Here is a 26071-nt window from a genome sequence, read left to right as displayed (position 1 = left end):
TTCCTGCTCCTGGGGGAAAATGAGTTAAATGAGTGTCAGTCACTGACCTCAGTGTGAACATGTTATACAGCTACTCAACTGAAGCTTCATGATGGCTCTGCCATCCAATCACAACCTTGCCCGACCCTACATAGGAATGGAATCAGTGAGTTTGATGAATGTGAGCACACATCTGTTCAGGGACATAGAAAATTGAAGTTCAGGAACTTTGAGTCCTATGATGCTTGAGGAACGCTAACCCTTCCTCACATTGCTCTCTGCTCTTCCCAGTGGCTCAAAGAATTTTAAGATCTTTCCACAGAAATTTGGATTTTGCCCATTCCTCCAATAAAGCAGAAAAGCATGCAACAGCAACCTCCCTTGGGCACCAATTTTTAAATATGACTTTCTAGGTAGCCCCCAACATCCTCTGTCATTCAAGTTTGTTTGGTCTTTAACAAATTGGCCACCGTTTGACCCAGTTATACAACATCTTGGTATGTGTCCAAAGATTCTAAAATCACCATACTATAGTGTGGCAGACACATCAATGTTTATACCAGAACAGTTCACAGTATCCAAGTTATGGGGCCAAGCTTGGTGCCTTTCTACAGATAAATGAATAAAGAAAATGAGGTATATATACCTAATGGAGAAATAGCAGAAATGAATGACTATGAAAATTTTTAGTAAATAGATGGATCTGGAGACTATCATTCTAAGTGAAATAAGACATTCCCATAAAACCAAAGTTTGAATATTTTGTTTGACATGTGGAAGCTAATCCAAAATAAATGGGTGGGGAGCATTAAAAAATAGAATTTCAGTGGAATAGACAAACAGGAGTCAAGAGAAGGGATGGGAAATCAGCAAAGGACAGACCCTGGAATTAATCTAACATAATTTTCCTATGTACATATATGATTATATCATAGTGAAACCATTGTGCACACCTGTAATCATTTAATTTAAAAAAAGTATCTATGGGAAAATGGCAGAAAGATCAGTAGAGAAAGGGAGGGGCTGGAGTGGATGAAGGTAGGGGAAGAAGAGATACTGGGAATTGCATTACAACCAGATATATTCCATGCTTTTGTAAGTATGTGATATAATTTCTACTGTCATGTTTAACTAAAAAGAAACAATGAAAAATAAATAAACAACAACAACAAAAACCACCTACAGAAGTAGTAAAATTGTAAAATATTGGGCTAATAGTTAGGAACCTGAGTTTAGATTTTACTGTGGCACTTACTATATCCAGAAAATCACTTTAATACTCTTTAAGTTGTAGGTTGTTGATCATGACAACCATTTTCCCATGATGATAAACACATTTGGAAGTACTACTTTGACTAGTTGATAAGATTCTTTGAAACCCTGAAATTCTCTGTGCTTTTGATGTGGTATATAGAAACAGGAATAACTTAGCTGGCAGAATATTCTTAATAGAGCAAAAGAAACTCAAAGAAAAGTAAAAAGAGAATGTAAAAAGTGACAACAATAAAAACACAGGACAATACTCATAACACGATTATACTTACATAAAAGTTAAAAGACTCTGTAGAAAAAAGTGTTTAGATAGAACTACATAGAGGTTGTAGCCTGAAGGTAAATCCAAATTGAGAAATCAGGAAATAGAGAGATCAATTGAAATATCTTCTAAAAAGATTTCAAATGTAATTAATGTTATATAACATGGCCTATACATAAATATACAAACGCTTCCAATAAAATATTTTTTTTCTCCCAGATTTGCCTTGGTCCTATAATCATTGCTATTGTGAGATTTTCCTCAAGGATTTGAAGTTAAAAGGTATTGGTTATCAAACCACTTTACAAAATATTAAGACAAACTCTTTCAGTATTATCCCGGCTTCCCAGGTAAAGTCTGAATCAAAATGAACACATAACTCAGAGTTAAATTTCTGAATTCATCTGGTATGGATCTACATCTTGATCATAATGCCCCATGAGTCTCTATCAATCCATGAACAGGGACGATAGTATAGATTAGTCAGCCAAGCGGGCAGATGGTCAAATATCCATCTGCCATCATAGGCCAAGTACTTGTTAGTTTGGGAATCATGAAATAATCCGTTGAAATCTCTGAATGACTGTTTTAATAGTAAACAGTAGGTTAGAGAAACACAGTTTCAAGCTGCTGTGATTACTCTTAAAAAAAAAAAAAGTGCCTGGGTGTGGCAGAGCCTGTAATCCAAGTGACCTGGGAAGGTGAGGCAGGAGGATCCCAAGTTCAAGACTAGCCTCAGCATCTTAGCAATGTCATACACAACTTAGCAAGACCCTCTCTAAAAATAAGAAATGAAAAAGAACTTGGTATAGGGCTCAGTGGTTAAGCACACCTGGGCTCAATCCCTGGTACCAAAAGTAAAAAGAGAGAGAGAGAGAGAGAGAGAGAGAGAGAGAGAGAGAGAGAGAGAGAGAATGAGAACAAATGCCATGCACATGATAGGTTCTCTAGCTCAGAAAAGAACACTCAAAACACCCTCCTTTTTTCTATATGCTCTAAATACTTAAAAAATACATTTTTCAATAATTTTTAGATGTAGATGGACACAATGCCTTTATTTTATTTACTTATTGTTATGTGGTGCAGAGTATTGAACCCAGGGACTCACATGTGCTAGGCAAGCACTCTACTGCTGAGCCACAATCCTAGCCCTAACAACAAATACAATTTTTAAATCCATAAAATCCTACCTGGTTAAAGTTTCATTTTTAGAACTCTCATCTGTTATTAAAGAAAAGGGTTAAATTAATCAACAGTATAAAAACATGAAATAGTAAAAGTATATGAGACATATTTTATTACAAAGTATTCCTTTGGGACCATTCATGGAGACTCTTCTTGAGTGAATATTATTTAATTTACTGATAGGCAATTAAGGCACTAAAACAATCTCATGTCCCCTTTAAAGGTTTAAATACAGGTTTAATGAAACATAATATTAAGATTCCAGTATCAAGTTTATGTTTCCAATGACAATATTGTGGCTCACACTTGTAATCCCAGTGTTCAGAGGCTGAGGCAGGAGGACTGTGCATTAAAAGCCTGCCTCAGCAATGTAGGAAAGCCCCAAACAACTCAGTGATGCCCTCTCTAAACAAAATACTAAACATGGGTGGGCTTGTGTCTCAGTGGTTAAGGGCCCCTGAGTTCAAACCCTGGTTCAAAAAAATTATAGGAAAGTGTGCATATAAAAAAGTAAACATGCTGATTAGTGGAGAACAACATGATCCCTAGACAGAGGAGCAATTCACAACCCTAAGAGTTGTGAGTAAAACGTCAAAGCTGCTGTTAGAATGTAGAGGATATGGCATTTGAGGAACACATTAGAATCATTTACATGATTATGAAATGTGTATACTGCTTCTCCAATTGCCCTCCAGTTAAATAAGTGCAAATTATGGCATTTGTTGGTTTTTCCATCTCACATTTTGCTTCTATGTTAATGAAAACATGAGAATGTCTATAATCTCAAGTCAATAAACAGCATAAGAATGAGCAGACTTCAAGTATCTTACCATCTTTCTTGGATTGCTGAACATCTCCCCATACACTTCCTTTTCCTTCAGGGACATTCTGGGAAGAAAGAAAGGCTTTATGTGTAATGAGCATTACATTTGATAAAATAATTATAATATTCAGTATTACTACAGGATACATTGGAAAGAACACAGGTTTCTGAATTGTTCTGATGTACACTCCAACCCCAATTCTGCCACATAATGACCTGAATTTTCACATAGGTTGAGAATTATGAGAGATGATAGAGACATCTCCAAACATTACTCCCCTCACCTCTAGTCAGTTATTACACAGATACTGTGATATCCAATAGATTATTTTCTTGACCACAATAATCCTGGGTAAAAATTTGGTCCATCGGTAGCTCAGCATACTTGTCAAAATCTGACATTTAAGAAATTCAAAGTAATTACTCATGTTCCCATGATTTTCATTTGCACAAAGTCCCTCTTGAGCTCCGTTTTGAGGACAATTTACAACTGAGATGGGATAGAGTCTTTTTATCCTGTATGTCAGATTCCTGAAGAGAAGTGATTGCATACATTTGGCTGCATCTGACAAAGGCAATAATGAATCCTTTAGGGCAATGATGGATGAATGACAGGTGCACACAGCAAATAGAAAACAGAAAGATTAATTAAAGAAGCCACCATGGAGGCACAGGTGGCTGAGGGAAATATTGAGCCTAGGGGTAAAACATTTCTAGAAAGGTAAGGGAGGAGAAAGAAACAAACAGAAAGAGGGAAACATGGCCAGTCAATTGAACATGTGTTTAAGCCAAAGAAGAAAGGAAAGAAATAAGAGCAGAGCATGGAAAGAAATACAACACAGAATTTGGACCAAGCAAATAATACTGATAATACTGATTTTGATTACACTACAATTTCTTCCTCTAAAAAATTCTATAATAAATAATTTAGTTTCATTAACATAAATGAAATTGAATTATATAACCATAGTTATGAACCCTTGACACTATCTCCTTGGGATATAAAATCCTGCCTATAGGCCAAAAATTTTGGTTGGAGTGACCTTGATGGGTTAGATCAGGACATCCAAAGAATGTAACTGCGATTAATGGTTCATTTGTTCAATAATTAAAGTCCTGCATGATCTCAGTTCAGACTAGAGAAATCTAGGTCAGTTTCTAGCTATTAAAATATTTCTCCCAGTTAAAAAGGACAACAAAATTAAGGCTAATTCTACACTTTTTCCTTAGAATAATGGATGAAATAATCTAAACCTAGTAAACCATTACTTACCCTGCCCTAGAACAGGGTCTGTTAAGATGGCAGAGCCCAGCAATTGCAAAACACTTCAAACTTTATTACCTGAGGTTCAACTCCTTTTCTTAACACATGTTCTTAGTAAAATTATTATTCCTGGTTGTCCTAATTTTAGAGGAATAGCTTTCTTAACTTTAGTTGAATGAAAAATATTGGGTTACATACAACTCTAAAAAGGCCCAAACATTCTTCATTTGCTGATGCAATAAAATTATTTATTAAAGAACCACACAAACCTCTAACATCTTCCATCATTTTATTTATTATTGCACCTTCCCTAGCCCTTACCCTGGCATTTACAATGTGAATTCCCCTACCCACACCATGACCCTTCATCAACATAAATATGGAAGTACTCTTTATCCTTGCAACCTCAAGCTTAGCCATATGTACAATCTTATGATTGAGATGAACATCCAATTCACAGCCCTAATCACGGCAGTACAAGTTGCAGCACAATCTCATATGAAGTAACTCTGGCCATCATTCTCCTGTCATTTCTACTTATAATCAGGCCATTTACTTTATTAACCCTTATTGCAACTCAACAATTTTTAGGATCACTATCACCAACATAGCAATAATATGATTCATCTCAACAATAGCAAAAACAAACCAACAGAAAGAAGAACTTGTATCAGGACTTAACCTACAATATGCTGTGGGCCTCTTTGCCTTATTTTTCCTGGCCGAATACACTCATATCATTATAATAAACACTTTAACCACAACTCTTTTTCATAGGAGTACTCTTCAACCCACCAATCCCTGAAATCTTTATATTCAGTTTTGCATTAAAAACCCTTGTACTAACTTCAAGCATCATACCGATGATTCTGATATGGCCAACTCATACACTTATTATGAAAATAACTTATAACCCCTAACACTAGCTCTATATGCATATGACACATCTCCCTGCCCATTGTCATGGCATGTGTACCCCTCAAACCTAAAGAAATGTGTCAGACAAAAGAGTTACTTTCATAGAGTAAGTAATAGAGGTTTAAACCCTTTTATTTCTACAACCATAGGATTTGAACCTAACCTTAAGAATCTAAATTTCTTGATGCTACCTGACACATCATGTCCTATTAGTAAGGTCAGGTAAATAAGCTGTCAGGCTATTCCCCAAAAATGTTGGTTTATATGCTTCCTGTACTAATTAATCCCCTAATTGCCTCTACCATCAATTTCACCTCATTTTCAGAAATTTTAATTACACTATTTAGTTTCCACTGACTACTTTCCTCAGTAGGACTAGAAATAAGCATACTAGCTATTATCCCTATTTTAATTAACAAAGCAAACCCCCAACCCACACAAAATGCATCCAAATATTTCTTAATTCAGGCTCTAGCATCACCAGTTTTATACACTCAGGAAAATGAACTATAATCAACTCACCCAACCAAATTTCACCCCTAATATTTGCTGTAGTGCTGTCAGTAAAAATGGGACTAGCCCCATTTCACTTATGAGACCCAAAAGTTACCCAAGGAGTTCCACTTATATCAGCAGTAATCTGACTACAATGTCAAAAATTGCCCCAATCTTCATTATGTTTCAAAATGCTCCCTCAATCAATTTGTCCTTATGACAATGATAGCAATGATAATAATAGCAATTCTGTCTAATGTATGAGGAGGCTGAGGAGGACTCAAACAAACCAATCTACAAAAAATCCTACCATACTCATCAATCACCCAATAGGCTGAATAATAGAAATCATTGCATTGAATCCCACATTGACTATATTTTATCTGATTATTTACATTATACATACAATCAACATGTTCATATTATTCTATTATAACAAGAAAACCACCACCCTTTTGTTGAAATAATTTTCAGTCACAACTAGCAGCTAAGAGCAGCTTGGAAGTGCCTAAAATATCCACCTTCCTTCAGGCCTGAGAGGAGCGCATGCAGGATGGGGTGAAACCACATCCTCAGTACTTGGGTTTGCATTGCCAAATTACCAGGCTAGGAAACTGAGAGTCAGGGGCTTCAGGGCATGAAACCCCTGACTCAGTAAGGGCCAAAGACCCTTCCAGATTGCTTTCCACCATGACAGCAATATTTAGAGTTTTCTCAACAGTGCGGTAACATTAGGCAGAAGATGATTGTCTTTGGATATTGTCTTGCTTATGTATGATTGACAGGCACACCCCACTTGAACCCTATAACAGTTGTGTGCATTCCAAAATTAAAATGAGCTACTGGACGACGACCTGAGGTGAGTCTTCAGCCAGTTCTCTCACCAGTTCCCAGAGTCTGTATGTTGTTTCCGCATCTCTACCCGCCCCACCCCACAACAAGGTAGTTGAGTGACCATGGACCACAAAGGGACTTAGGAACACATACACCCTTTTCACTCTCCAACATATGAAACAAATTTCCTCTACTAATTTCAGTAATACTTATTGTACTTATATCTCTCTAAGTGAACTTTCCCCACTAACAAAATTCACCCCCAAAATGAATTATTATTAAAGAACATATATCAAATAGCAATGTCATTATATGTATCTATATCAATACCAATAACAGCCTTACTAAACTTATATTTCTATATACAAATTATCTACTCAACATCGTTAACACTATTTCCATCATCCAACAACACTAAAGTGACAATTCAAAAAACAAAAATAAACCCTCTCATGACAACTCTCATAATTGCATCAACCCTCTCCCTTCCCCTTATATCTTAGCTATCAATCTTAAGCTAGGGATTTAGGTTAAATTTAGACCAAGAGCCTTCAAAGCTCTAAGCAAGTACCAATACTTAATTCCTACAATCAGGACTATTTATCTCACATCAACTGAATAGAAATCAATTACTTTAATTAAGCTAAAAGCTATCTTAATTCTCTAAACAGATGATATTTAAACCTATAAATATTTAATTAACAGCTTAATGCCTAACTGAACTAGCCTCAATCTACTTCATCTTCCCTAAGGAAAAAAAATGCTTAAAATCTGTAACATTCTTAGTAGGATAAAATAAATTTTCCCAATTTGTCTCTGAAAAAGAGAACTGGTAATCAGAACACTAATGAGCAGGTACAACTGAAAAATATATAATTGATAGTACATGGACTGAGCATTAAAAATTTTAAGAAATTTTGATCTAAACTCCTAATCTTAGCTCAAAGCTGGAAGAAGTAAGGGGTATTCTGCTACCTACTTTCATATTTGTGACACTTCCTCACTTTGTTTGCTTCTTATTTGTGACATTAGTTTCTGATAATTCACCAGAACTTTTAACTCTTGAACTTCAAAGGAAAATATATACCAAAGTCATATTTTCAGAAATCCAATAGTCTTAATGATTAACTACCTCAGGCTTATTACTTAAAATACTTCATTATACAGATATCTTCTTGTCTGCCCATTTATTCAGGTTCACAATATATGTAAAAGACTTTACATCAAACCCTGTTCTCAGTTTTCCAATACACACCCATGTTTCCTATCTTGCAGTATCTCAAGAGTGAAAACAGAGCTTTAAAATGAATACTTAAATAACTAAGTACACAAATTTCTGAACCTGAAATTATAGACTATGACATAAAAATTCAGAGTGTATATTTTAAAACACTGCAATGAAAAAGTTTTTAGAAGTTCAAATCATACTATATGGTTTTTCAGACTTTCTGCTTCAAGAACTATTTATTTGCCAAAGACATCTAGTCTTTAATTAGATTAAGAGATTTAAATACTCTTAATGGAAAAGACTCAAAACCAAAGTACAATACCGTTACAATAGAAATATTGAGAAACAGGTTTAAAATTTCTACTTTTTAACAAATTCTCACAGTTTAAATGTAAATATGGAACCCAGGATAGAAATCGAGGAAAAGCTCTCATAAAAATATATGACATGAAAACAAAGTGGCCAAGAAAAAAAACTATGTGCAGTGTTCTGCAGAGTGTTCAAATTGAAGGAATTAGGAAAATTTCATGATTCATAAATATTTATTTGATTCATTAAAGATTTATTTTGTCCTGAGTATTAAAAATTATGGAAGCTTATTTAAAAGTCACAGTGAATTTATCCAATAATCATTGACCCAATCTCTACTAATGTAATTACAATGTTTCTACTAATGTAATTTTCTGTGGTTATGGATTTTCAAAAGCCCCTACTTGCCTAAAGGATCAGATGGAACATTGATGCTTCCAAAGATAAAAATAAAACCCCAACACATTGTTATCAGATAATTTCTCCTAGAACATTTCCAAATAAAATGACAAGAAAAGCATTGGTAAATTGAAAGACTAAACACTTCACAAACAAAATTCACATCAAGAAATGAATTTGACACTAGGGCATTTACCTTGGTGTCAGATTTGTTGTTGCTCTCTTCTGAAGTAGGCTTGGTATCACCAGCACCAGGTTCCTCTGCAAATCTTTAGAGCAAAATGTATTACAAAAATGGGTGAGTCTGGTTTTTTAAAGTAATAAAATCTGGTGAGTGTTTGGATATCACTATATTGAATCAGTTTTTTTCTTTTTCTTTTTTTTAAGAGAGAGAGATTTTTAATATTTATTTTTTAGTTTTTGGTGGACACAACATCTTTATTTGTATGTGGTGCTGAGGATGGAACCCAGCACAGCGCGCATGCCAGGCCAGCGCACTACCACTTGAGCTACATCCCCAGCCCCAGAATCAGGTTTTTGACTGAGAGGATTAAAATATGACCTCCATTTTAAGAAAACTTTTGTTTACCTCTTTCTGCCTTCGCTTTTCCCATTCTATGAATCATTCAGTGGAGTCATACTTAGATCAATTTCAAACAGTGAGAGCCAATATATTAGCCAAGTCTGAGAATCATTTATCTTCAGAAACTATCTCCTGCCCTGAAGGCTGAATTGAAGAATCCAATCAGTGGCCTACATATCCTTTGTGGCCTGGACTGAAACAAACCTGATAATCTAGCATGAGGTAGAAAGATATACTGCTCCTTCTCCCTTGTCTCTCCCTGGATCAGAGTTGGCTAACTTGATCTTTGTCATGGAAACCACTTATAATATGTACAGATTGCCTCTCTTTACTCAAAAACAGCACAGGGATTTCCCTGAAACATGTTAATGGTTTGAAAGATGAAGATACACAAGAGAAAAAAATTGTATATATTGTTATTGGGAATTCCTTTCTTAGACACATTAAAACATTATAAATTATATAATTCAATTAATTTCCCAGTACAAGACCTGCCTTATCAGGGCCATGAAAGCACTTCAAAATATTCACAGACACTCAGACACTCAGTGGGAATGATTGCCTCTGAGGTAGAGTACTGCACGTGGGACTCTATTTCCCTAAGTACCATCTAAATAAGTTGTACTTCTGTGTCCTCAAATATCTCAACATCTTCCTTCCTGTGGGCTTCCACTCCCATGTCCTCCTTTTGCAGGACCTTTCAAGCTTCATCCTATAAAGATATACTTTCCTGAACAAGGTTGGCTTCAATGACCATGAGTGGGAGCTGCTCCTTCCTCACTCCTAGAAAACAAGCTAAATGGAGTCTCAGTCACTAGTCTCAGCATAAGCATGTTACCAACCATTCAACTAAAGCTCCGTGATAGCTCTGCCAGATTGTACCCCTGTCCTATGCTACCTAAACATAGGAGGAAAATTAGAAGGTGGCAAAAGTGGCAGAAGTGAGCCTATGCCTGCTCTGGGCCATAGATCATGTGGTTGAGCAACTCCTAGTCCCTTGGTGCTTGAAGTCTGGTAAACCACCCTCAGGTTCCTATGTACTCTACAGAATCTTCCCAGTACCTCAAAAGTTTTTAACATCTTTCAACAGAAACCTGAAAGTCTGTCAGTTCCTACAAGCAACAACTTGTTTTGGACTCTTTTGAACCCCTTATTTTAATATCATTTTCTACAGAGTTCCCAAAATCCATATCCTAAATTCCTGTTTTGTCTTCATCAAACCAGGTGTAAACCCAGATATTTTGTTTTCTTCTAGGAAAACAATGATTCCTACCCAACTCAGTTTTTCCTCTTCAATATGCCCTCCTCCGTAGTTCTATTATGATCCTCTACCCTCCAGGTTCACTTACTAATTCTCTTCCTATCATCCATGTTTGGGCTCACTAGACTCACTCTTCCATTTTATTGTTAAAACACTCACCAATGGTACCGTAATTCAGGAGAGTATTTGGTTTACCATTAATGAATATGAGTTCAAATGTCATTGCTATTACTTTCTACAACCAGATAAGGTCGTTTAATATATTTAAGTTTTAGGTTGTCCATCCTAACAACCCATTTGGGCAGAATGTTTAAAATATTTTGAAGTATTGGAGGTTTCTTTGTCTCATGACTATGAGTCTTTAAAATTCTGTTATTCTCTGTGATTTTGATTTTATCTAGAGACTAACTTAGTATTTAGCTGACAGTAATTTTTTAAAAGACCAAACATCAACAAAAGCAGAAGAGAAAGTTAAAAGTTTTTTCAAGAAAACATCATAGCCATAGGAAAAAAAATGATGAAAAAAGAAAAATCTTTCTAGAACTATGCAGGGGTGCTTGCTTGATGTGACAATCAACTGTGAAATCAAGAACTAGATAAATCTATTAAACTATTCTCTAAATAATTATTGAAGAAGATTAATGTAATTAATAACTATATATTATTAATATTAATAGTAATCATTATTAACAATTAATAATTGTTTATATATCACAGACAGGTCATATGTATTCTTCACTTCCAGGAAAACAATTGCTCATCAGTAATTTCCTGACTTAAAAAAAAATCTTTATTTATTCATATGTGGTGCTGAGGACCGAACCCAGGACTTCACACATGGTAGGTGAGTGCTCTACCTCTGAGCCACAACTCCAACCCAATTGCCTGACTCTGCTTGTGTAAAACCCATGGTCCTATGACCACTGGTATGTGAGATTTGCCCTAAAATGTTTGAAGTTAAAAAGTTACCATTTTCTGGGTGTAGTGGTGCAGGCCTGTAATCCTAGCAGCTCTGGAGGCTGATGCAGGAGATCATGAGTTCAAACCCAGCCTCAGCAAAAGTGAGGTGCTAAACAACTCAGTGAGACCCTGTCTCTAAATAAAATTGAAATTAGGGCTGGGGATGTGACTCAGTGATCAAGTGCCCCCGAGTTCAATCCCCAATACTAAACAAAAGGTACAACACTTACTGGTGCAAGTTTTAAAAATATTAGCACAAATTCAAGTACAAACCGGTTTTTTAGAAAATGCCTGATTTAAGCATTAACAGACAAATAAATTTGAACTTATGAATTCATCTGCTATGGACCTGAATCTTGATCCTTTGTGTCATACAGGTCCCTATCAATCTATGGAAAAGGGCAATAGAATGAATTTATCAGCCAGACAGGCTGATAATCAAATTTGAGGCCAGCTATAAGATTATAAGATCAGGGGCCCATTAGTCAACTTTTTTGAATGACTGGTGCTTAATCAGTAATTAATAGGTTATAATAGCACAGATACTTTCAAAGGTGGTGTGATGAAGTTCTAAGCACATATTATGGTGTCTGGCTCAGACTAGAACATCCAACAATTTTCATTTCTTTCTGTCTGCATTCCCTCATTAGCTTATGAGGTCATTACTTTTCTTTTTTAAGATCCTACCTGGTTGAGGGCTGGGGATATAGCTCATTTGGTAGAGTACTTGCCTTGCATGCACAAAGGCCCTGGGTTCAATCCCCAGCACCACCAAAAAACAAAAACAAAAACATACCTGGTTGAAGAGTCATCGCCCACTATAAAAACAAATGGTAAAATAAATATGTTATCAACAATACAAAACATAAATAGTAGAAATTCATGAATCATGCTTTCTTATAAAGCAATCCTTTTGGACCATTCCCGAAGACTATTCTACACTGGCTATCAATTATACTACTGATAGGCAATTAATGCACTGTGAATCAAGGGTACATAAAAGGAGCAAAGGTACAGGCTGTAGGCATAGCAAACTTATTCTGTGAAATAATACCAGAAAATACACCATATCATGGGAAATATATAGACACCCAGGTACAGAAAGTGTTTAGAACCCCAAGTGGACCTGACCAGAAAATAAACTCTCCACATCATATTATTATATAAAATTGTCAAAAATACAAAACCAGAAAGAATACTGAAAGCTACAAGAGAGAATGGTTGAACCCGTTATACAGGCAAAGCTATCAGTACATTTTTAAACTGAAACTTTAAAAACCAGATAAGTATACAATGATTATTTCAAGCCCTGCAGAGGGGAACAAAACTGGAATATACAAGGGAAATTATCCTGTTAAGCAGAGTAAACCAGAAAGGCAAGTATCCTGTGTTTCCCTCACATGTATAGCCTGGAAAATAAATAAATAAAAGGATGCTCTGAAAATAGAAGTGACTATAGGGATGAGGAAAAAGACCGGGGAGAAACAGAGAAGGGAACGTAGGGAGGATAGAGAGGATTCAAATATGATATCCCTGTGTGGAAATGTCACAGTGAAACCCACTCGTTAGTGCCAAAAACAGGAGTCAATAATTATACTAAAAAAGTATCCAGTTTTATAACAAGCCCAATTTACTGTAATGTCACTATAGAAGAATTACACAACATACTAATTTTAAAATATGATTTATGCAAAGACAAGTAAGATTTCTGAGGTCAAATTTTAAATAATGAAATCTTTTTCAGAAAAAAATTGTTTGAAATTAAAAATTCTGCACCATTTTTAAAGAATTCTAAATTATAGGCTATTAAAAAGGAAATTAAGTAAACTATGAATGTCATATACACATTGATCTGATGCCACTCCTTTATGATGGCACTTTCTTACTCTTACTTTTCTATGTAGGGTAGGAACACTAAGGGTAATTCACTATCAGAAGTTTTACCTGCTTTCCTGGCTTGCATGTCATTAAATACTGCTCTTGTATGTGCCAGAATTATTTTCCTATTACAATGTACAAAAAAAGAATAAAATTAGTATCTTAAGACTGATGTGAGAAACACTAACCAAATATAAATTGTGAAGAGTATTATAGATAGCATCAGAACTAATATCAGTACTTAACCCCACATATTTCAAATGTGCAAGTTCTCTATGCATGGTGTTAACCTTGCAGTTATTTTTAGGTTGTTTGGGGAAGGGGGTGTTTATTATGTTTTGTTTTAGAGATGAGGTTTTACCACATTGCCCAGGCTAGTCTTCAAATCCTGGGCTCATGCGACCCTCCTGCCTCAGCATCCCAAAGACTGCATCCATAAGTTGCAATCAAAGAGAAACAAAGTAAGGTGAAATGAATGTTCACATTTATAATTCACTTTCATTTCACCTGCTCAAACATTAACTATATTAGCTTGACATAAGGAAAGCATTCTGAACTCAGAAGATGCCCTCTCTCTGTCAACAATAGCTTTGTGTTTTGACACAAGTCATTGCTCTTAGGCTCAAAGTCTCCTTCTAAAAAATAAGGATTGTACTGCTTTAGGTCACCAGGTTGCTATGAAGATTTAGTGAGATAATATAAACAATGCTGAGAGAAATAGTAAAGTAATGGAATGATTTGTACGTTAATGTTGAACACTGAAACTCAAGTAAAAATCCAATCTCAGTTTTTTCACAGGTTCTAATGATCAAATATTGCAATTATTAACAAATGCTAATGAGTCCTAATTTGGATCATTGACTGTACTATTCTTGTGCTTTATTGTTTAGGATAAATCAGCTATTTAATAATTTATAACTCAATTTATTTATAAATATAATTGAATAACATAATTTTCTCCTTATACTGAAACTAATCAGTTAGCTTGGATTATTACTATTCCTTTTCTACCTAATCAAATGGAACCAGTAGATCTTTATTCAGAATGAAGCTTAATTTCCACACTGATCTCTAGCTAACTTGAAACACAAAACCCTCTTTTACACATGAATACTGACAAATCATGATGAGGCTTAGCTCTAGGTTCAATGAATTTACTTTAGTTTTTAAGAATGCTGCTTAATGTCTTATTTGTGAGAAAGAACTTGAAATGTTCTGAAAAATGAGCACATATGAAAGCAGCATGGAAAATTTTTATTGCCATGGGAAAAAAAAAATCACTCACTGTACCAATTAGAATTAGCATCCTCCCTGGGAATCACTGACATGGGGCCTCCCACAACCAAAGAAAATGTGCTTTATAAGATATAATGGGGCTTTGGGCTACAGATCAGTTAGAAGAGATAAAAGGGAACTCTGAACTTTTCCTATAACATTATTTGAGATTGTTGGATTATTTTGAATGATCCAAAAAGACAAACAAAACCCTCAAAGGACCACTCATCATAAAGGTCTGGGCTAGAATGTGGACTGCACATAAGGTTTTGAGTGGGAGGGCAGGATTGGCATGTTCACCCTGGGGTGACCAAAGCTAGGAGATCCAGCTACCAAAGCAGAGTGCCAACTGGGAAACAATAGATGAGGTGATAACCATACAGATACTTAGAAGGAAAATATGTTGTAACTTTTAAGTCTAAGCTTATAACACCATGAAGACTCAGGGATCTGGATCAGTCAGGACAAGTTAATCATTACCAGATTGTAGGACTACTTCTAATTGCAACATTACAGCAACCCAATGGACAGAAACAAAAGAATGTCTGGGAAGTCCTTTTTATCTACCCTCTGGTGAAAGAGATTTCTCTTCCTTAGGCATAAGAAACTCCTCAAAGAAATCCAAGGAGAATGGTTGAACAACTAGTCCCTAGAGAAAGTAAGATTTTCTGTTAAACTCTGACATGGGGCCTCCCACAACCAAAGAAAATGTGCTTTGCAAAACTCAAAATGACATTGGCAAAACCCAAATAACCAAAACAAAAAATCAAAGATATGATGTTATTTGTGCCCCATATGCAGGGGTTATACTTGGAATATAATGGATAATGCTGGGATAATGCTTAGAATAAATCAGCTATTTAATAATTTATAAACTCAATTTATTTTTAAATATAATTGAATAACATAATTTTCTCCTATACTGAAGCTAATCAATCAGTTGGCTTAGATAAAGTTTTTAAAAGTCCTGAGACAGGGGCTAGTGGAGTAGCTCAGGGCTAGAGTGCTTGTCTAGCACGCATGAAGCCCTGGGTTCTACTGTGAGCACCATCAGAAAGAGGGTGGGGTTTAATGAATCCTGCATACATTGCGCCTTCTAAGGAGTCTTGATTTTTGCAGGGGTCTTGACTGCATTCCAAACATACCTGAACTATGAAATCAGATTGGTGTGTAAGATGTATTAGTTGTAATTATTTTGAACTTCCATTGAATCATTATTGTTTTAATGTAAACACTTACACATTGAAACCACTAGCAATAGCGTGTGATAATGCTTTCTTTCCAGACTGATCTTCAGCAAAGGCATCAATACCTTCTCGAAGAAGAAGCTCAACTATACATTTTGCATCATATTTTGTGGCAAGTATGAGGGCTGTTCTAAAATAACAGAGAGATAACTTCACCCTTAGGTACTTTAAATGATGAATTGTCTTTAATAAAATCATTTAAACAACTAATCTTTTTACCAATTTAAGTTCTTGATTGTGTACAAATAACCTTTATATATACTAACACCCAAGTGTTCATCTTTGCATATTACCTCCACATCAAATAGAGAAACACAAGCAGGAAACCTCTTATCCCAATTGGGTATTACATAACAGAAGTTGCATATTTAATGTACTTTGATGGACCACAGCTATGATGAGGTCATTTGGCTGAAATAGGTAAAGATTGAAGGGAAGAATGATCCATTTTTACCCTAGTCTAATGTAACATGTTATAACTCTCATTCACTTCAAAGTCAAATAAGAAAAGGCTTTTTGCAAGCTTAAAACAATAGGAATAAGAATGATGATAATTATAGTCATTGAAGTTTCAGGTAATGATAATGATGGGCATTTGCTAGGCACTGAAATCTCTGCAATATACGTAATTTTCTAACCACCTTCAAGTATATATTATCTTCATTTTCAGGAAACATATTTAGTGATGAGTAATGTTTCTAAGGTGACACACCTTGCAATTAGCAAAGGAAGGAATGCAAAACAGTCATGTTTGGATCTAAAGCCTATCACTTGTCTTTTGCTCACCCATCTATGACTTACATTTATTAGCAAATGTTTATCCCATTAAAGCTGCTTTTCTTCCCTTTGCTCGAGTCAATTAAAAATATAGCCATCAAAGTATGTTAGAAATGAAAAGGGGGGAATTAAAAATAATCTACCAATAGCAATTAATACTCACCTAGAGATAACCTAAAATGAATTTTCTTCAAAAAGCAGTTTAAGCAAAGGATCATCCAAAAGTAAATGGCTTTCAACATCTACTTATGATCATTAGAGCATTGTAAAAGGAAACATACATAAGATACAGAAGTTTAAATATGATAAAAGGTTAAGCAATTCAGTATTGAATGCAAAAGTAAACAAAAAGCCAATACTTTGTAAAATTAATGTGAAATATCCTTGGCTAAAGGGTTGATAATGTTACAAATCAAATCAGTTTACACATGACAAACATCAACAAATATAATGTAATCTGAATCATACTATATAATGTTATTTATATTAGCCATATAATTACTTTTCTAAAAGGTGACATGTATTCCTACATTTCAATTTATCCCAATAATTGTAAGTTAATATTCTTCTTCCCATTAATGTAATATTTTTACTTGAATTATTATTATCATTCCATTAAACTTTGAAAGAAATCACTACTATACCTTTTCTCCTTGTCAACTACATGTATATTTGCTTTTTTGCGAATTAACAATGCTGCGACTTGTTGTCTGTTGTGCTTCAAAGCAAGTAGAAGTGGCGTGTGGCCATCCTAGGAAAAAAACAAAACAATTTATTCATAAAATTTCTCAACTGAAGCAGAAAACTTATAAAAGACCTAATGGGTTCCAGAAATCTTGGTCTCCATCATAGCATTTGTCCTGGTTTATTGATGTTGTGTGGTTGCAGCTCCCTTCTAAACCAAGAACTTCTTGAAGACAGGGACTAGATCTTTTATCTCAAAAACCCCAAACCCCAAAACCTAAAGGTAAATGATTTGGGTACTTTTGTTGAATTATTGTGCTAAATTTTCTTTTTTAGAGTGTGGGTTATCCATCTATTCCAAAGAATATCTACTTTTCCATAAATACCAAGCTTCATCATAAAGATTCCTTGTTAGGGAAATATTATGAAACTGTTCATTACATGTCCGATATTAAAGAAGTCCTTTGCCATCATTAATACCAATTTGAACATTTTTTTGTGTAAAACAGTTACATTTGAGGAATTAAGAGTTGCTAGGAGACAACTCTTGAGAGTTTTCCAATGAGGAGAAAGCTTCCTTCATGTTGTATAAACCCATGTGATTCTATCTATGGTGTCAGGATCCCAAATACCAATGTCAGGCACTCCTGCTCCAATAGATTTCTAAGGAAATGGGTTTTGAATTAAAAGAGGCTCAAAATGACCTTTGATTTCATTCTTAATTGTTCCCTGAATTTGCTGATATTATACAATGAAAACTGTTTGTATTAGCTGTTAGAAAGCTCAACACAAAATATATGCTCACTTATAATGATAATCCTGGGTTATAATTATCATTACTATCCACATCTACTTTTTAAATTCTCATTTACTCTGCTCCCATTTTAATTGCAATTTAAAGTTATTAATTAATTCAAAAATTTTGTGAATCAACAAAAGTTTTACATTGACCTACATGGATTAAATTTAACATCATGAAAGACACTAAATCACCTGCATTTTAAATGGTGACTCAATGAATGAAGGCAAATTAAATATATCTGTGTGTTACATTTAGTCTGCAGCCCTTGATTTTATCTTTACTGTGAGCATACAAGTGGTCATGTTCAAAGCAAGTGTTTGCATGTAAAATCTTTCCTTTCTTTAATATCATTTTTCACCCAAAAAATGAGGCCTCAAAATATAATACAAACAATTCATAAAATCTTCATTTAAATATTTTTTCTACCACCTATAAACACATACTCCATTTGTTCACTGTTCTCCCAGATGATTATTTAAATAAGAATTTAGATGCATAGGAATGCTGACACTAAATTATTAAGAGGCGCCCCCGTGATGTTCTTACTACAATTTTTAGATTTTAAAACTGCTAGGCTGATTATGTCAGGCCCAGAAACAAAATAGACCTAATGATATAGAGTAGCATCAAACCTCTGCTAAAAATCTTCAACATTTGCCTTTCCTAACCAAGACAATCATTTTTCAGGTCAGATTTTGTTGACCCAATGATTGGAATTATAACAGAGACATAAAATCCTTAAAAAGTTGGTTTCTGTTTATTGAAAGACTAGCCATAAGAAAATTTTTAATCACCTTTCCAATGATAGTAGTAGACTAATCATACTTCTTTTAAATTCCCAGCCATGGAAATAGAAAAAAAAAAAAAAAAAACAAATGTAAGTTAAACTAATTTCGTCAAAAACGAGAGATTGGAAGGAAGTTGTACCTAGTCAAACTCTAATTCTCCCAGTTATTTCTTCAGTTTTGGGGATCTGGGATTTTGTATATTACACTCTCTATTTAGTGATTCTTTTCCAGGAGTTGGGTCAGAATCTCAGGAAATATTGTAAATATCCATGTCCAGGGCCTATTGGATTTATTGAATATAAACCTCCAGGGAAAAGCCTAGGTTTGACAATATTTAAATCTTTCCCTGGTCACTTTGTGATACCATTGGAGCAGAGAACTAGAAAACCAGAAAATCATCTCTTCATCTCTTCATCTCATCTCTCATTTACAGGAACAATTCCCTTTACAATTTGGAGAGTTGCCAAAAAATAAAAAATAAACAGGCAAGAGAGAGAGTGATTTAACAATACTCCATGTAATTTTCCTAGACAGTGACAGACTAAGGACCAGTAAATTCAAAATGCAGCTTGGTTTCATATGTAAGCTCCTTAGCTCCCACATTTTAATAAGATGGGGTAGGTTTGACAGCATGGTTTGACTCTTATCTAATTGGTTGTTTCAGGCAGAAAAACATCATCTATCAGTTAATAATTTGTTCTCCCCACTAGCTTCCCCATAATCACTGCCAAGTCACTGCCAACATGGTTTCCTCAGAACCCGCCTAAAACTGCATTTTAAACACGTTTGCAACTCTGCATCTTCCTTCCCTAAATTAAGTATTGTTGTTCCCCAGATCAAATAGCACCTCATCCATACACAGAAACTGAGAAAAATTACAAAAACTAAATTCTTCTTGGTATTTTTTCCTTAATTATCTAAATTTCCTCATTGGAAAATTTTCTGCTTTTCCACATTTCCTGCTCAAGCCTTACCACAGAGAGATATTTAACTTTCATGTAACCTTTCCCATGTCAAAAAGATCACCATTTATTGTAAAATGCTTTGTTTTGTTTGAGTTTTAAGATAAACCCTATTTCCAGGGCAAAATTTGCTTCCCTGTTTTCTTTTACACTATTTAGAAAAAGGTCTTGGTGCAAAAAATAATTTGGACACAGGAAATGTTTTAACTTAAAAATTCAGTATTTTTACAAATATTTGCCATTGGTGCATACCCGAAAGCTGTACCTTCTCATACTTTTAAAGTATTGGTATTTGAAGTGAATTCTCAAAAGTCCATTCATTTCAACACATTTTCCTGCACTGAGTGCTTCAGCTTCTTAATATAAAAATAAACCCAACATATGTCATTATGAAAACAAAAGTATTTCAAATAATCTGGAAATAAAATTGGGTGATGTGTACCTTGTTTTGGAATTCCATATTTGCATTGTGTGAAAGCAGCTTTTCTGCCATTGCTGTGTTCCTAGAACAGACGGCACTGTGGAGAGGAGAGTAACCATCCTTGTCCTGAACATTTGGATTGGTGCCATTATCGAGAAGATTTACACAGCGCTCATGCTGGTGTTCTGCTGCCTGTTGGTATTGTACCAAGAAATGTATCATAGATACAAGAAATGCAAGCCAAACATTTTATAGAGTCCACGAATTAGTTATATTTAAATTATATTAAGCCCCTTTTATTTATGTATTTCAATCAAATCCATCTCCTGCAGAAACCCTAGGCTACTGTGTACCTTAATCAGAGGTGTGTTGTAGTCATTATCCAAAAGTTCAAGATTGCATTTCTTCTCTATTAAGAGGGCCACCACATCCCAATGTCCAAAAGCACAAGCATAATGGAGAGGAGTCCTGGGAAAGTAAGAAGATTCATTAGGAGATTATAGAGCACTTTTCACCACCCATTGAAACCAACAGGTGAGCCAACCTAGTCTGCCACAGTGACTAACCAAGGCAGCTCCAAGATCTGGTGTCCTTCAAGGGCAGAATAGTCATTCACAAGCAACCCAGCTAAACACAAGTGAGCTTGCAGAGCCTAAAGGACAGTGACACTGCACGAGCTCAACCTGAGCTCTCAAAGAAACTCAATCCCTCTGGAGAGGGGTTTTCTCCTGTAAACACTATGAATAGCTCCAAGATATAATACATCATGATGGACCAGAAATCAATGACATTCAGGCAGGTCTTGAAAAGCTCAGTTGTTTCCCATGAGAACCTCAGGATTTACAGCAAGCCTAAAAGAAGTCACTGTAGATATCTTCAGTGATCCTCCTCCACTCATGATCATCCAGGCTGCCAGTCCAGCAGCGTGCTGACTGTGCATGATCAGGAAACCCCATCCACCTGCGCGAAACAGCAATATTGGTGTGGCCAGTGTGGCCAAGGGTTCCTGAAAGTCCTGCCACCTGCTCTCCAATCAACCCTGGATTCCTCCAACCAGATAGGTGGACATCTGGGATATAAGGTGGTAAAGGCAGTACTGGAAACAGAACTGGAGGTGCGATAAAAAAGCATGATGTGTTTGCGGTTTCATTAAGTGTGAAATCTCCCAGTGACTGCTATCCTCTCTCAGGGGAAGTACCTGCAATTAGTGCAAAGCTTGCAGGAAATCCAGACTTCTCGGCAAATCTGGTTATGAAGATGGTTGGCTGCTTAAAACCACACTGAGTGAGCCTTCAGAAGTTGATGGATGGGGACAAGTGGACAACCCCAAAATAAGGAAAATCCTTTGAAGACTGAAATTGGCACCCCTAAATATGCTAGTGTGAAACACCATTAGAAACAAAACACTGCTACCACTCAATACTCAGCTAGCGGCTAACAAATGAAGAATGGTTACCAAGCAACCCTGCGCAAGAGAGACAGGAGCCATCTTGCCATTTCAAAATGTCCTTGTAAGGGTCCTCAGGAGAGAACATATATACATAGGTCTACACTGATGCAAATGGATTCCAGATTGTGTTCAAAGAATTATTTTTGCCCTTAAGTTGCTATATTATGGGAAATGTTTTGTCTCATGCTGCACTTTTCTACAATGTACATAACATTTTAAAAAAATGTGTACATTAAAACAAAGTGCTGGTACAAAATTTTGTGATTTAAATCACTTTTAAATAGTCAATCAAGCATTTTATAGGATGAATTTTAAGTGGCTGGGAAGCAAGCTATCTCTTTTGTTTGGGTGCTCAATAAGACCGCCTGGATGGGAGATGTCTCCAAGGTCTATAGATCCCAGGTGTTGAGGAGCCTGTGAGCACAGGAAAGTCAAGCACCTGGTGAAAGGAGAGTTGGCCTCCTTTCCCTCCACCCACCCTGGGCCCAGTGGGAAAGGTGGAGCCTTCTGCCCTACTGGCCCCACCTTCCCTGGTCAGCACCCTGTCCCTAGGACGCCTAGTCCTCTGGACATTATTACCTGTTTTTTTTATCTCGGTCGTCCATGCCAGCTTCTCCATGAGTCAAGATGTGGTTCACTTTGTCTACATCTCCCTCTAACGCCGCTCTGTGGAGTCTCATGGTAGATTTATAGGGAAAGCCCATTTTCCACAGGCTCCTCATGAATGACCTCTCAGTTCTGACTAACTTAGAGGCCATGACTAGGCCTCACAGGCCCCAGCCTTGTATTCTGGGGCTTTACAAGACGTTTTCTTCAGTCACAGAATAACCATCCTAGTCCCACCAGGTACCTAGTCATGGCTGAGCCACTCAATACTCAGGTAGCAGCTAATAAATGAAGAATGGTTGCCAAGCAACCCTATGCAACAGAGACAGGAGTGGGCACAGGCAGCTTCAAGAGCCACGCCCATCTTGGAACCCTGTGCTGAGGGCTGAAGTTATCTTATGGCTGGACTGGCCGACCAGGATAGGTGCTTGCTGACTGCACAGGATCAGGAAACCCCCCGCCCACCTGCGTAATGGCCAGCACCTGAGTGGCCAGCATAGTCAAGAGCCTCTGGAAGCTCCACCGTCTGTCTCAGTCAGCACTGGATCCCTCCACCCAGAAGTTGGTGGAGGTCTTGGAAGATGAACCTCCCAGTTCTTTTTCCAGTACTGCCACACCCAGAGAAACATAGATGTAAAGCTGAAGTTTGGTGGGCATTTTCTAAAGGTCTCCAATTCTGGTGAAATCCAAACAAGCAAGACTCAATAAGAAATTTTTTCTACTTTGGCCTGGATTGTTATTAAAGGTTAATAAAATAGGTACTTGTCACTCCATTTTTCTGTATGCTTAACAAAACACTGTTGAAATCCTGAGAACTGTTTGCTAATCTTGTTCCAAGAATGTGCTGTCCCCAACTGCCAAACTGCAGGATGCACTCCCTCACTCGATTGCAGGCAAACTGCCCACTCGCCCTGACCCATCAATGAACTTCCCTCCCTGCCCTCTCCAAGAAAAGTATATAAGCTCTGCTTAAGCTGTTCTCAGGGCTCTCTCTCTTTGCTCTATTCAAGTGAGCTCTGAGCCCCAGAATGCTGGACCCCAATAAACCCTTTGCTGTTGCATGAGACAGTCTCTTGGTGGTCTCTTCCTCTGACACTTGCCTGACCTTTACATTTGGAGGTCCCACCGAGATCTGGCAGTGGCGGACGAAAGACCCCCAACGGGCTCCTCTCGGGGTAAGTAAGGTGCCTCTTTCTGGTTTCTGATTTCTGGTTTCTGGTTTCAGGTTTCTGGTTTCAGGTTTCAGGGGGGCTTGGCAAAGTGGCTGTTGGTGAAGAGTGTGAGCTCTCTCCAACAGTGGCTGACAGATGTGTCACAGAGCCACAGGCCACGTCCCTGGGGGACGCCCCAGAGGACTCTGGAAATCGAGGAACAGTAGTTTCCTCGACTCAGTATTCTGCAGTATTCTGCTTCGGATTCGGTTTGCCATCCCATCAGGTTTTGCCGGCTACTCAGTCCTGTCTCAGTGTTGAACATTTACTGTCTGTCTTTATCGTCTGTGTCGTATGTCCTTGCTTTCACTGTTTGTGTATCTTTCATTATGGGACAGAGCACTTCAATGCCTCTGTCCCTGACCCTTGATCACTGGACCAAAGTCCACTTAAGGGCTCAGAATCTTTATTTTTCAGTAAAATGCCGGACCTGGCAGACTCTCTGTGCCTCAGAATGGCCCACCTTTGGAGTAGGATGGCCCCCAGAAGGATCTTTCTACTTCCCACTAATTCAAAAAGTCAGAAATATTGTCTTTGTCTTTCATCTGGGACCACATAGCCATCCAGATCAACAGCCATATATCTTAACTTGGCAGGACCTCTGCAAATCTCTTCCTCCATGGGTGAAGCCTTTCCTTGTCCCTGCCCCCGCTCCTACTCCTTCCTTCAGGATTCTGTCTCTCAAACCCTCTGCTCCTCCTCCTCCTCCACCCTCTGTCCTCCCTGAGTCTCAAGATTTGACTCTACTGGATTCTCCTCCCCCTCCTTATCCCCTGCCCTTGTCCTCCAACCCCCAACACCCTCTAAATGATTCCCCTGCTGCTGACTCAGCCTCTCCACCATTGGAGGAAGCTAAGCCGGCCCAGTGCCCTCCAGATGACTCCCCCACTGCACACACAGCCCCTCCTCCCCTGGAGGAAGCTGGCCCGGCTAAAAGAACTCCCTGGCGTTATCACACCAACCTACTTGGGATGACTGCCAACAACTCCTAGGCACTCTCTTCATGACAGAGGAACGAGAGAGAATCCTCCTGGAAGCTAGAAAAAATATCCTTGGACCAGATGGGCAACCGACACAACTTCCCAACATAATTGAAGCCGACTTCCCCTTGAATTGACCCAACTGGGACCTCAACACCTTTGAAGGTAGGGAGCATCTGTCCACTTATCGGGCTCTAATAGTGGGTCTCCGAGCGGCTGCTAGGCGGCCAACTAATTTGGCCAAGGTAAGAGAGATTATTCAAGGGCCTGATAAATCTCCCTCTATGTTTCTAGAGAGAATTATGGAGACATATAGGAGATATACTCCTTTCGATCCTCAGGCAGAGGATCAAAGGCATCTGTCATGATGGCCTTTATTGGGCAAGCTTCCCTGGATATTAAAAGAAAATTACAAGCTTAGATGGATTATAAGGTATGACTTTGAGAGATTTAGTCAGAGAAGCCGAGAAGGTATACTATATTAGAGAAACTGAGGAAGAGAAGGAACAAAGGAGGGAGAAAGAAAGGGAACAAAGGGAGGATGAAAGAAGCAAAAGACAGACTAAGGCATTGACTAAGGTCCTGGTCACAACAACAAATAGGCCAGAAATTAAGAGACAGGGAGACAGAAAGGGATACCTGGGCCCATGCAAGAAGCCACCTCTGGCCTCAGATCAATGTGCCTACTGTAAAGAAAAAGGACACTGGGCCAAAGAGTGCCCTAGAAAGAAACAGCCACTCCAGCCAGCCATTCTAACTCTGGAGGATGACTAGGAAAGTCGGGGCTCAGATCCCCTCCCCGAGCTCAGGGTAACTTTTGAAGTGGAGGGAACCCCAGTAAACTTTGAAGTGGATACAGGGGCAGTATACTCAGCCCTTAAGGCCCCATTGGGCCCTCTATCAAATAAAAGGTCTCTAGTTCAAAGGGCTAATGGCAGTAAATATCGGGCTTGGACAACTAAGAGGACCATGGACCTGGGGAAAGGAAAAGTCCATCACTCCTTCCTAGTGATCCCAGAATGCCCGGCCTCATTGATGGGCAGAGATCTGCTCATGGACTTCCGGGCAAGAATAACTTTTAACCCTGAAGGCCCCCAAATGGAATTTCTAAATCCTTCAGTAAAAACTCCTATAGTCATGGCTTTAACTATGCCAGTAGAAGATGAACATCAACTCTTCACACCCCCCAAGACTGATCAAACAGGCAAGCTATCCCAG

At 37.4% G+C, this 26071-nt stretch overlaps 1 protein-coding gene across 1 annotated transcript in view; it reads right to left on the bottom strand.

The window, feature by feature from the left end:
* Positions 1-22736, bottom strand: part of LOC139705499 (ankyrin repeat domain-containing protein 26-like) — a 65756-nt gene extending 43020 nt beyond the window's left edge. Inside the window, exons 1-8 of the mRNA XM_071611722.1 lie at positions 22636-22736; positions 20960-21074; positions 20628-20798; positions 17594-17700; positions 16165-16302; positions 9165-9237; positions 3529-3586; positions 2704-2734 (exon numbers count right to left, since the gene is read on the bottom strand). Coding sequence (XP_071467823.1) covers positions 2704-2734; positions 3529-3586; positions 9165-9237; positions 16165-16302; positions 17594-17700; positions 20628-20798; positions 20960-21074; positions 22636-22736 — 794 coding nt within the window. The remainder of the gene's footprint in view (positions 1-2703; positions 2735-3528; positions 3587-9164; positions 9238-16164; positions 16303-17593; positions 17701-20627; positions 20799-20959; positions 21075-22635) is intronic.
* Positions 22737-26071: the final 3335 nt, after the last annotated feature.

The sequence above is a fragment of the Marmota flaviventris genome, chromosome 4 (assembly GCF_047511675.1).
Source record: "Marmota flaviventris isolate mMarFla1 chromosome 4, mMarFla1.hap1, whole genome shotgun sequence".
In the NCBI taxonomy this organism is placed as follows: Eukaryota; Metazoa; Chordata; class Mammalia; order Rodentia; family Sciuridae; genus Marmota; species Marmota flaviventris.
This window is presented reverse-complemented; position numbering and strand designations above follow the sequence as displayed.